The sequence below is a fragment of the Rhea americana genome, unplaced genomic scaffold (assembly GCF_003343005.1).
Source record: "Rhea americana isolate MKP2758 unplaced genomic scaffold, rheAme1 scaffold_475, whole genome shotgun sequence".
NCBI lineage: Eukaryota > Metazoa > Chordata > Aves > Rheiformes > Rheidae > Rhea > Rhea americana.
The window spans coordinates 67,813-80,851 of record NW_028186618.1 but is presented as its reverse complement, the minus strand read 5'-3'; the positions used below and the strand labels follow the sequence as shown (position 1 = coordinate 80,851).

Here is a 13,039-nt window from a genome sequence, read left to right as displayed (position 1 = left end):
CTTCCAGGGGGAGGCGGCGGAGGCGGCGCGCTCGCCCGAGCCCCGGAGCGCAGGGCCGGGCAGGCTGCCGCCAAGGCGCCCCCGCTGCCTGGGCACCCGGCACCAAGCGACCTCCACGTCCCGGCTCGGTACGGCTCGGCCCGGGCCCCTTCCCCGGGCGCGGCCTATTTTCCTCAGGGCTTCTTTAAATCCCTCGGGCCGTTCCGAGCTCCGTTTCCCGCTCTTAAGCGGGCAGCCGAGCCCACGCTCCCGCCGCCGCGCAGGCGCTCGCGCAGAGGAGCCGCGCTCGTAGCAAACGCCCGTTCTCCTACTCTTGCCTCCCGTTCCCGCGTGGCAGATCASCTCCAGGACGCTCCTGGTGAGCGGACCGGGAAGGAAGACCCCGAACGGAAGCAGCTTTCCCAAGGCACGAGCCTAGACGGGGGGCAAGAGGGAGGCCGTGCGGAGGGCAGCGCTCCGTGGTACGCCGCTGTCGTCTACGAGAAGGTGAGGAGACCGCGCCAGAACACTCGGGACGCGTCAGCCAGCAGGGCCACGGCTCCACGGAGCGGCACTGCCTGCGCCTGCCCCTCAGGCAACGACCGAAGCAGCGTGTCACTGCCCGGCGAGCTCGCTGGATGACCTGGACAGCGTTTTCCTGACGCTGCTCCACTTCAGACGCGAGCATACACGACATACAGAAATGGGAAGAGGGAACGGAGGATGTAGGAACCTGGAATCTTAACTCTGGTCAGACAGTATAAAATTTACGCAAAACGGGTAGGCACTAAAATACAGCAGGTAACGTACTTCTTAGAGGAGATAAAAGGTGGACAAAGAACTAACAAACTGTTAAATTACAGCTGTGTTGTTTTAAATGCGCATTAATGCTTCTCTGTACCCAGGAACAGGACCTAGCGGCGTTGGGAGAAGAGATTAATCGTCTTTCACAGTATGAGGCAGAGTGTGCAAGGAAGGACGGTATCATCTCGGTCCTCCGAGAAGAGGTGGAAAGCCTGAAGAAGCAGCTGGACCKGCTCAAGGACACTGTTATCACCGAGGTGGTAACTGCTTTTATGTTGCACGCACTGAGGCGGTCATTTGCTCTAAAGAGCAGCTGTGGGTCTCATGAAAGCTGACTGCCCTTCAAAAGCCAAAACCTTCAAGGCAGGAACAGTGGGTAAGCGGTGATATTCAGAAAGGCCACTGACTGCTTCTGCTCAGTGGAACGRGGAGGCTAACGCAGCGGTGAACCTCCACAGCTCCTCTGGCAAAGCCGTTTCTGCTGAAAACCCTCTGTCGCGCTGAGGGTTTTCTTCAAATTTTGTCCGCTACGTCCTTAAGCTCCAACTGAGAGTTTTCTGCATTGAGGCGTGTTGCTTCTGTTGCCCTCATTTTTCCCTTGCAGAAAAACGTATCCTCACAACTGCTCGCTGGTAGCAGTGAGTCAAAGATTTTTGGTTTAACAAGCTCAAGGGACGACAGCAGCATCGCACCAAGCAGCATCAAGGAAAGTCTGAGAGGAAGTGGCATGCTTAAAATTAAAACTCAAGTATCATGATAAAATTTTGGATTGAAGATTGCCCAATTATTCAAGGGCTTTATATGAAACCAGCAAGAACTACAGGAAGTGGAAAAGAAGGGGAAAGACATCCCACATTCAGCCAGACATATTGAAAGCAGCAACACTAAAATGGTGCAAGCACGTGCAGTAACACACCCACCGTATCCCTTGATTACACCTGCTAAGCTGTCTTCTTTCCACCTCCTTGGGGGCTAAGCAATAGCACACGAGCTCTCCCTAAAACACTTCAGCTTCAGCTATGAATCCGCACATTCAGCTATGAATCTCTCTACGCAAGGCTTTATTAAAGCCTCAAAAATCCTTATTCCTCTGTCTTTATAGGATACAGAAACAGAACAAAAGAGCCTAAGTAAGGAAGTCACTAAAGAAGTTCACAGTACTGTGGATGCTGAAAGGGCCTTTCAGGAGCAGTCAGAAGCAGAGGAGCAGGCAGTGACAGCTAAAGTCACTGAACTCCAGAAAACCATCCAAGAACTCTGTGAGGAACTGCAGAAGGCAAAAAATGACTACAACATGGCCACAGGTAGGTATCAGGCACAATGGCAGCCAAAAGCCTGAGACCATTTTTACTAGTCACCAAGTTTGTTCTTTTGCAGTACTGTTTCTTTTACCTTGAAGAAGTCTAGCTTAGGTTCTCACGAGGGTGCAACCCCCTSCTCTCGCTTACTGCTTTCAGAGCGGTTCTGCAGTGACACTCAYTTTGAAGCCACTCTCACTCTCCTCTTAGAAGGGCCTGAGGAAACCTTGCAGGAAAAGCATCCTAGGGTACCCAAGAGTGTTTTGGGACTCTGGCAAACGTGTGCTTACGTTACTGGCAATACTAGCCCTAAGAATAGCTTCTACTCACAGAACGAGCTTAGATGAGTTTATTATGTATCACAGCAAAGCACTATGAAACGCATCATTAACTAGCTTCGTGGTGGCTGTCGTTTTAACTTCCCCCACAGTCTACACTCGGATGGTTTTGACAGCAGGTCTGCTTATGCTTACCTGGCTTCGTGCAGTTTTTGACAGGGATTCAGTTTACTTATAGTAGTACTCCAACTTTACAGGTGCTCTCTCTTCCTTGCAAAGACAACTGGAGATCCAAGAATCCCAGCTTCGGAGAACCACATCTGAAAAGGAAATGCTCCAAAAGGAGCTCAGAGAGCGAGAAAATCAGCTGCGAGCTATGTCTATCAAGGTAGTGCCCTGGCAGCACARTGACCGTTACTGTTAAGGGAGCTGGCAGCGGGGAAATCGGTCTTTGTGAAACAGCTCCCCTTCTAATGAGACAGGAAGCTCAGTTGTGAACTGCAAAACTGAAGCGTAAAATCTTTTCTCTTAGTTTTGCAACCTGAGAGAAGAACGGAAACACGAAGAAATGATGGCAACAATAGAGAAGGAGAACTGCAGTCTTCGACAGGTGAATTTGGTGCAGAGTCTCATGCGGAATTATGGAAAATTCTACTATTGATTGCTCAGCTATGATTGYTTTAGGCCTGAGAGCATTTGTCCCATGAAAAAAAAATACAGATTAAGTTACTGTGAATATCTGACTTCCTGAGTTTATTTTACTGCTCGATTATTTTTTCTAATAGTAAACTTGCTGCTTTTAACCGCTCTAAATATAAGTATGCCCAATAGCTTTGGAGAAAATTCCAAATTACTAATGGTTACTGGTACTGAAAAGTCTGTAGATTCTGCCTGGGAAATACGAGAAGGATTTGGACCAGATATGGGGAAGATATAGCTGAGCCTGATCACCTTCTCCCTCCCTCACTCTGTAATGGCTTCATTTATGTATCTCCACAGACTGTTACAAAACAAGAATCCAAACTGGCTGAGCAGAACAAGCTGATCAGTGATTTAAAGAGCACAGTCAGCCAGCTGCAGGCAAAGGTTCTAGTCAATGAATACCACATCCAAGAGCAGCAACAGGCACAAGAGGCAATCCAGAGCCAAGCTGACACACTGCAGCACATGGAGCAGCAAACTAAAGTAGCACTCCAATGTATCACCAGCAGGGTAAATGCAGCTTCTTTCACTTCAGATTCCTCCCTCCCTCTTAAGGGGCACTTCAACCATTTCAAGCAGAGAATCAGAAAGCTGCTCCCGGGCAGAAGCACAGCAGGAGACTTACCAAGGCGCTGCCGTCCTTTGCTCCCAGGGCAGAGGAGGAAGATGGATTTCCATTTGCAACAACAGGGCTAGAGCAGCAGGCAATTCAGCCATTTGCTTCCCAACTTTTTAAGCACGCAGCTTCTTTCAGAGGCAAAGCAAATAGGCCTTACATACCAGAAACCCTCAAGAAACTTGAGCACAGAACTGTTAACACCACCAGACTTCTAAAATCCTTCCTGACAAAGTAACAGCTATCACCTTAAGGCCATTTGGTGTGTGTAGACTCCCTGGGGGCTTAACTTGAGCTTCCTGCAGGAAGCACAGCTCCGATAGATACCTGAAAGGTACTTAGCAAACACATCATTATCACAAAGTACATGCAGCTCCCAGCAAAGCCCACTCAAACGGCCCAYGCTCTACCCTGGCCATAATTTCACAAAAACAGGCTTTCCGTTTCCTCCCTCACTAGCGATTTTTCTCAAGACTGACAGCATAGAAGCACCTCTGTCTCATGGTAAACTTCATGAAAGTGCTGGGCAACCACACGTAAAGACTAACATACCTACTTCTTTCCTCTTTTCTCAAAAGTTTGAAAGGTACCGAAGCAAAATAATTCAAGCCACATTCAGTACTGCAGGCAGCAAGTCTCCCCAGGCAGAACTGACCGATGAGGARGTGCTGGAGGCAATGCAGGTATGTGGCTCCTTGGAATTCTGCTTCTATGAGCTAGCGGGGAACTGATGAGACAAGAAAACACTTTAAAGTACCATTGTCAGTCTAATGCTTTTGTCTCCTTTTGCGCATCACTGATTTTCAGAAAATTATTAACGACCGGATGGAGTTCCATCAGATGTTGAAACAGAAAGGTGTCAAGGTCCCATCTCTCTACAGCCTCGACACATCTACTTCAGCCCCCACTAAGAGTACCAGAAAAAATCCCTTAAAGTAGTATCTTCTGATGCCTGAAAACAAATTCTAACAACTGAGTGAGTGAGAATAGATGTCACTGCCTTCAGGCTCCCGTTGCATTGTTTTCAGTGACTTACTGAGAAGGTAAACTGTTCATATTTGACCTAAATAAGTTCTGCAGGAATACCTAAGTGGACTGTCTTCTGATAGATAAAACTGAGGACTCAGAGCACAAGTCACTATAAATCATTAGTCTGTAGGATTATTCCACTTCACAACGGGAGTTTTAAGTATTACTTAGCACCAATCAGATAAAAGTAACTACAAGAAGTTAAGCTACCGTTTTTGTGGCATACAATAGCTGCTTTGGTGAGTTTTCTTCAGTGTTGTCAACTGCCCTGCTCTTCCTTATAATCACATATGCGTAAGGATGCATTGCTAAGTTTCTCTAATTCAGATCAGGTCAGTCTTGCAAATCTGCTAAAATTTCGTAGTCCAATCCACATATTTTAGGAGAGTTAAGACAGCACTGATATTAAAACACACTAGAGAGATCGTCAGTGCCAAGCTCAGAATTCAGTAGCTGGTGATCCTTCTTTGCCTTGGCAAACTCGCAGTCCAAGTTCTTCTGCTACTTCCCATTTCACTGCCCATTTTCTTCCCTGGACGAYGGGACAAAATACAGCCTCGCCAAGTTTGTGGATGAGACCAAACTCAGGCCAGGAGGAATGAAGAAGGAGGCTGAAAGAAATCTCATAATGTTCAAAGACAAATAAAAGTCTTGCACTCGGGACAGAATGAGTCTCAGGAAATAGTACAGGCTGGGGGACAAACTCCATAGGGAACTGCTTATGAGTTCAATTTGCATAGTTACATGAGTGGGAAATTCACCAGTGCTGAAACAAGTGACTGTGACATCTGACTGCAAGAACCACTTTATTTTTCCATTCAATTTGCAAATCCCAGCAAGTGAACGCATTTGTCAAAGTTAAAGGAAGTTCAGTAAGAGCTACATGACATTTTCAACAGAAAAAAGAACAAGTGACTCTGTTGATCACTCTAGCTTGTGGAGGAGAGGTTTGTATTTATAATTACTAGCCAGGATGTAAAAGATCACCCACCGACTGCAAGAATTAGAACACTCTACCTGTGCTTTGGAAGGTGTCCTCCTCATCACATTCCACATTGGAATGTGACGGAAAACTCCACTAGGACTTTGGGGCAAGAGTGCTTGTATTCTAAGCAGATAGGGGAGTATGAATAGTGGTGGTGAAGACCAACGCGAGCCCTCTGAACAGAGGTGAACTCTATGAGCAGGAATAAACCCAGTGCTTGATCAACAGCTAGCTCGATGGTTACGCAAGTTCAGTACTCCTGGTATTTCCAAGAAGATGACTGACAGCTGTAAAAAGCACTGGGAAACAAAGCACCCCTGCAGTCAATTCAGCTGACTTCACTTAAAAATGGAAGCTGTGTTAATGTGAGAACCCTGGAGAAACTATCACTTTAAAGCTCATTGCTCAAGTTCCAACAGCAATTAGATTGAAGATTTTTAAAAGACGCAGCTTTTTCAGTGTTTCATGATTAGTCCTGATATAAAGTTACATAGAACTGCAAAAAAACTCAAGGCCCTATTTAATGTAAATCTTCCTTCAATACCATACCTTTGGATGGTATGTTCACTAACTATTTTGGCATTTGGTCTCTRCTACTGGTATGCAGCATATAACTTGGTTAGTTTCAATGTTGGCATCTACTGCATTTCTCAGTTCAGCTACTGAGGTAAAAATCCAGCGGAAAGCTATCAGGAAGAAGTGGTGATCTTGCAGAAAAATACRACTGCATCCATTTTATAAACTGCTATCATGCAGTAATGTTTCTGTCTACAAAGTAATGCATTCTAACTTCTGATACCACCTTTGCTTTTAAGTTTGCCTTTGGAGATACTGGTATCTCTAACTCGTCAGAATAGTGGTAAGGTTTTATTAAGGCTGAAAGAATGCAATACTCCTTGCCATAGCTTAATCAAACTTAACAGTTTTTACATAGCAAGGCAGGATACACTGCACCTTTCGTAAAAGAAAAAAATAAAATAAAGGAACAATCTCACCGTGTACAAGTTGCATTCTTGAACATGAAAAAGATGAAAACTGAACACTTCTCCTAGATTTGATAGCTGCTAGCGTATTACAGTCAGAAGAGAGGAAACTGTGCTTAGGTCAGTTTTTGAAGGATAAAGTACTTTCAAGTTTCCATCTGTGTCCACCACTCGAACTTGCTCCACTACCAATGGAGAATTCATCTGCTGTACATTTTGTGCAGGATTCAAATTCACTGGCCCACAAAGAGCATCAGATTCGTTATCTGAGCCTGAGTCTTCCTCCTTGTTTTCCAAGGTGAACCTGTTTAGTTCTGCTATTTTCTGTTAAAAGCAAAATACAAAAAACATGATTAAAGCAGGCATGAATACTAAATTTATGCTCCGAACAATTCAAAGTTGTTTTTGAGATACAAATCTGGCCTCCTCTGGAGGACTCTGTGCACAAAAACATTCTTGAGCAGATTAGAATCTTTCAGAAACTTGAAAGAACTTCTGAAGTTACCACTGCTGTACCCTTATTGGGCACCTGCTCCTGGTGGAATTATTTTGCTTTGTTTTAAATACAGAATCCAGTCTTTGTCAAAGTACTTGATTCTAAGCAAAAAGAGCCCGCTACAAGATCAACATTAATGAGTTTGCTTTCACTGCATTTCAGGTTGTCTCTGTAACTGCCTTGTGTCGACTACGTAAGTCAATTAACCTTCACTAACAAGTTCTAAAGTTCACGTGAACTGGACAACAAAACATTTACGTTGCAAAATATTCAACAGGATGCCATGCTGTACCAGCCATACACTAAGCTTTATCACCTTCAGTAAGAAAGCTTTCRTTAGAAGCAAGCATACTGAACAGCACTTACTGAAACCATTCCACAGCTAATACAGTTTGCCTAACATAATTTTAACTACATTTGGAGTAACGTGACTTCATTTCAGGCAAACGTCAAGGCTTATCTAACCCAAGCTCCTCTTCCACCCGCTCTTTGTATCTGAAAGATTGCTCTATAATAATGCTGGGAACCAAGCAAGCTGAGGTGAGAAACCTCCCTAAAAGAATTTCTTAATAACTACTGAAGCCACAAGTTCACTAACAAGGTGAAGGTGTTGAAAGTCAAGCCATGTATTTTCAACTGTGGTAACACAGCACCATTTATCCTTGGTGAGTTTTTAAAGTCTGCTAGTCACTCAGGAGATAAGCCTATAGAAACTTCTTGAGATACAGCAGAAATGGAAGAGGAAATAAAGAAAGAAATCAACTTTTGCATTCTTCTCCAATATCTGCAAGCACTTAAACTTTTCACTAAGAAGCAGACCAACAAATTGGATTACTCTATTGAATTACCTACCAGAATTAGTGCATCCATGACATCTTTGCATATCTGTAAACTGGTATCACTTGTCACTTCTAGAAAAAGATCACATGTGTTTTTCCTGATCTGTAAGGATTTCAAAGGTAAAGCGAGTAATGAATCAGAGTATATCCATTCTGCTATTTGGCAAAATTTCTCAGAATACAAAAACAGAATGAGAGGCATKCAGGACCGCATGCAGACTACTCCCTTTCTTTACAAGTAAAAAAAAATCTGTATTCCTGCCCTTTGCCACTTAATAAAGACATTTCTGCAAAGGGAAATTAGTACCTTTGGAGCAGCTTGCCATAGCTTTGCAAATTGCAAAAGTTAAAATTTAACCCTTTAAGATTCATCTCAATCTGATACTCTAGTACAGAAGATTCAGGCTTTGAAGATTTGTATTTGGAATCCGACCATAAGCTTCACACACTCATGTATATCTTGGAGTCTGGAGCTAGATGTTCCTCAGTAGGGAAAAAAAATCACTGTTTAATTCTGATTAATGTGTTTCCACTCTAACAGAGACTTGTAGTTYGTACCTTTGTTTTCTCACTATTGGTTATCGGTGGGAAAGAAATAGCAACACCTTCAGCATCCACAAGACACGGATAGTTATCTTTGCCATCCAGTAACTGAAGATAYCTGCCAAGAAAAAAAGCAAAAAGCGAGTAGCTGAAACAGCAGCTGAACATACTGGCAGCAAATAGCAGCAAAACTATTAGCGTGTTCCTGAGCTACCACATATCACAGACAGATATTAGAGGACCAAAATTCAAGAAGATGTTATCACAGTGATASAGTTAACAACAAGAGAAAAGCCACTAGCTACAGAAAGTGATGGGCTAGGAAAATAATTCACATAATTTATATCCACACTGTCAAAGCAAACTGACATGCTGCTAATGCTTTCAGAGATCCTAGTGCTCAAACGGGAACACYAGACGGTCCATTTTCTGATTCTTCCAGCTGAGTTTTCTCTGTTACTTACTGCAATATACAGTTCTCCCACTAGGTACTGGGCAAATTTCCCCAACCTGCGCAAATGATGGATATGGGTAGTAAACCCTRCATAAGCAGTAAACAGAATAGGGCAGGGTGATGCTTTGCTTTATATATAGCTCATCTGCTGTTACATGCTGCTTTACRCCACCTGGGAATTGCTTAATTTACTGGATGTGCATGACATAAATTTCTCTTTGACTCCATTTTATTTGCTATTGTATTCCTTTATTTGCTGTTCATCTTTAAGGACAGTTCACGGGCATGAATTTACTCTTGATGCAGCTAGAAATAATGGTAGTAGTCACTTAYCGACCTCAGTGTTTTAATCAGTGTTACTGTTTATGCAAAATTTAGCTCAGTTGGTTTTTTTTTCACTTCAACTCTTAGAAGCTCATGCTGAGTTTGTTAGCCAAAATAGCATTAGAAAACCCGTTTCATTTTTTATTTGTTTGCATTTTCCTTCTATGCTGTTTTTCCATATGAATAACTAGAATTCACTCAAAGAAAAACTGAAAGATTAGTATACTGACTTGTGCAATCCAGAGATATTCTGACGCTTCTTCTGTTTTCTCTGCTCCTCAGCTTCTAACTGCAGCTGACGGACAAGATCCTTTGCCTTGATTTCCTTTCGACCTAGGGGCGTTATCTACCCCATACAAGAAAAGCAAAATTTGATATTAAGAGCAACTTGAACACTGTGGTTATTAACAAACAGTCTTTTGTAAGCAGAAACCGAATAATTGAAACATACTTCAAGTGAARTTTCTTGCAATCAAATTTGTATTTCTACATACTGCATGGAATTCTGTCAAACACATCACCGTTCTCCTTAACGGTCTTCCTAGCTATGGTGAATTAGTTTATCTCGTCACCTTCGCAACACAACGGAATTCTTTGCGTAAGTATGTTCTTGATCACTATCGAAACATCACTTGTATTTCAGGGCATATTCCGTGATATTTGCTGCCAGTGCTTCTTTCTTTGCTCCAGCTACTTGATACAAGAAAACTCAATGCCAGGCAYTTTTCCCAGTTCTGTTTAAATAGTGAAGACTGGTTCCCAAATTTTTTTACTATTCATGCCATCCAGCAGACAATACAGCAAGTTAACATACTTCACATAACGACTACTCAAAGCCTCTTTGACTGAAGACTATTTTCTATTCAGTCATGTAGCATATTAGACCAAATAGTCCAAGAGATAAAYGGCTTTGTATCATGACCTAGGGAGTAATTTTACTAAAGTTTTGGTAAATCCTGTGTCTTTTGCACCAGGGTTTTCCCTCCTACAGGAAAGAAAAAAAAAAATCTCCGAGCATCTGCTAAACTACTAACACAGAAAGGATTTTTGTTATTGAAGAAATCTCATCAATCCTAACCTCATTCAGTCTGGAAATCTACTTTCTATTTTACATGAACTACTACGATCCCATTCAATCTAAAGCTTCACAGGAGCTACAACACTCCCCTGAAAGAGCAGACTCATTCACCAGTACTAGGACAGTTTTCTTGATCAGTTCTTTCATTGTCACCATACACTGAAGGATATGAAAAATTTCTGCACCATAACAGAAACTATGTACAAAATGCTCTGCATACTGCCTAATCTGAAGAGCAGGCTTTTTGCACAAAAGAAGYTGCAAATCCAATGGGTCTAGTGAGCAGAATACAACAAAAACTTTGGCTCAGCTCCAACAAGGCAACATCTTCTAACTATTCAATCTTCAGTGAGACCATWTCTGGAGATAAGGTGTTCAATGAGATCCTAAGTTAGGTGTAAATAGATAAAGATCACCAGTTTGAAATAACATTTTTATATTCTGGACTGAAGTTTCCTATCAAGCACAGCCTAAGACGTTGTCACATGAATGTACTGCAAACTTTGTTTTCCTCTGAAAGCAGCAACATAAATAACAGAAGAGAAGGACAAACTACCAGAACTTGATTTGATTTTGATCACGTTGCCTTGAAGGCAGCTACCAGTCAAGGTGCACTTGTATGAATGAGCACCTGCTTTGCTGTACAACACTCCAGGTACATCCCAACACCTACAGAGGGAATATTAAGACTGTAACACCACAACACAGGAGAAAGGGTAACTGAGGTATTGGTGTTTCACTACTGATCCTAACCAAAGGCAACCTAATGTTAAGCAAGACCAGACTGTCTGTAAAGAAGAAGGAAAAAAAAAGTCTACATCTGCCTTCCCTGTTAGCACATTTAASTTTCCAACTACTGTCGCTTTAAGTCCTCAGACAGACAAACTCCGGACTGGTCTTGGAATAACACAAAGTAGCTTTGTGAGACTTGCTAAGGGTGAGGGTTTGTTAAAGCAGGAGAGCAAGAACATTAGTACAGCTTCTAAATTAAAGCTGCTGGTGTTAATTTTTCTAGGATTGACAGCAGTAAGAAAAGCAAAACAAAAAAAAAAAATATAAAAAACGTAGAAAGGGAAAAGGGCTACAACTGTCATCGGCCCTACCTTCAATTCACCAGGAGGCTGAACGTCATATACCAGAGGACCTTTGATGAGCTGCAAGTCATGTGTGGCAATTGTGGCTGCTGTTCGCTTTTCACAGATATCTTCATGCAGTTTAGTCTAAAACATAAAGAATGCCATCACAATATACCAGCATGATTTACCTCCCTCTAGAGTTCAGCATTCTTCTGTATTGAAGGTTTGTAGCGTTATCGGACTAATTTAATAATCATAATTTGGATGGTGTCTGAACACATCCCCATACAGCACTTAGTATCGCTGCACTGTGGAAGAGCCTTCTAATACAAAAAGCTTAACATGCATCTCTTCTCTTTAACTGGGGAAATAAATTTATCTGAATTACAAACCAAACAGAAGGATAACAGAGCATTATATATTAGGTATTTCTTCATTTGGAAGTGAGCAGTTTTACATCAGAACGCAAGCCACAAATACACAATTTGTAAATTTGCAGGAAGCTAACAACTGCCATCTAATGGACGTGTGAGTAGTGAGCCAGTTGAAATTCTGTATTTATGATACCTTGATCTTCGGGTTAAGTGCATAAAATGAAGTTTTGTCACAGATTAGAGTATTGAGAAGTCAAACCAGGATAATTTTAGCATGAATCTGTGTTTATTAATAATTCTCAATAGGCTCAACAACAGTAGCAAGCTGTTGTTACACAGGCARCATGAATGCACACACGTTCATTCCTCTCTCGTGGTAGTATCTGAATTCCTATTACGTTTTTCATAAGAAACAGGTCTGGTTATTACAAACCAAGACAAAATTTTGACCAAGAAGCCTGTCACAGAGACACGTATCAAAGGTYGTTCTGCACTGCTCTCCTATAGCAATCCTATCACTTACTAAGCACAGGAAAAATTCAACATCAGTTTTTGAAAGGGGCTTTCTGGTCACTTTCTTGACAGGAAAAGAACAGTGCAAGTAGCAGTGATGGACACATCACTTTCCTCTGAGATTAATATTACGATAACGCTGCTAATTGCCTTCTCATTACAAACTATCACTAATTCAAGACCGCAACAGTTACCTGGGCAGACAGAAACCTCTTCAACGCGTTTCCGGGCCGTAAGTTTACTCCTTTCAACACGCAGCACACAATGAAGGGTCGGACGTCTTTGATGCCTGGGCTCACTTTGACAGTCAAGGCCGTAGGATTTTCAGAGACGTGCAGAACCTTGACCAACAACCTGTTAACATCTTCCAGCTCGTCTTGTTCCCCATCCCCGCTATCCTTCTTCTGACGCTTCTCTCTTTTCTTTTTCCTACTCTCCTCTCGCGTGCTGTCGACTTTCCCTTTCCCACCTCCACGGCCTCCCACCCGCAGATACTCCAGGATGGATTTTGTCTGGCAGCCGTTGACCATCTTCTCCAGCCGCTTGTCCTTTAGCCTGTTGCCCCTGAAGTTGACCTCCTTCAGCCGGGGGCAGTCGGCCAGCTCGGCTGGGAGCTCTGTCAGCTGGTTGTTGGAGACGTCCAGGCTCTGCGAGAAACCCCTGGTGTC

General features: G+C 42.9%; 2 protein-coding genes across 2 annotated transcripts in view; one reads left to right on the top strand and one right to left on the bottom strand.

Annotated features, from left to right (window-relative positions):
- The first annotated feature begins 860 nt into the window (after positions 1-860).
- CCDC27 (coiled-coil domain containing 27) lies at positions 861-4,620 on the top strand. Its single transcript, XM_085316614.1, has 7 exons — positions 861-1,043; positions 1,886-2,087; positions 2,617-2,747; positions 2,892-2,969; positions 3,359-3,571; positions 4,256-4,360; positions 4,485-4,620. Exons 1-7 carry the CDS (start codon positions 867-869, stop codon positions 4,614-4,616), a joined length of 1,038 nt encoding a protein of 345 aa, XP_085172740.1. The 5' UTR covers positions 861-866; the 3' UTR covers positions 4,617-4,620.
- Positions 4,621-5,495: 875 nt separating this feature from the next.
- LRRC47 (leucine rich repeat containing 47) overlaps positions 5,496-13,039 on the bottom strand; it is a gene marked incomplete at its 5' end in the record, with an annotated part of 8,791 nt that continues 1,247 nt past the window's right edge. Inside the window, 6 exons of the mRNA XM_085316605.1 lie at positions 5,496-6,998; positions 8,023-8,112; positions 8,568-8,670; positions 9,561-9,676; positions 11,512-11,628; positions 12,566-13,018. Of these exons, the coding sequence (XP_085172731.1) occupies positions 6,756-6,998; positions 8,023-8,112; positions 8,568-8,670; positions 9,561-9,676; positions 11,512-11,628; positions 12,566-13,018 (1,122 nt within the window). The remainder of the gene's footprint in view (positions 6,999-8,022; positions 8,113-8,567; positions 8,671-9,560; positions 9,677-11,511; positions 11,629-12,565; positions 13,019-13,039) is intronic.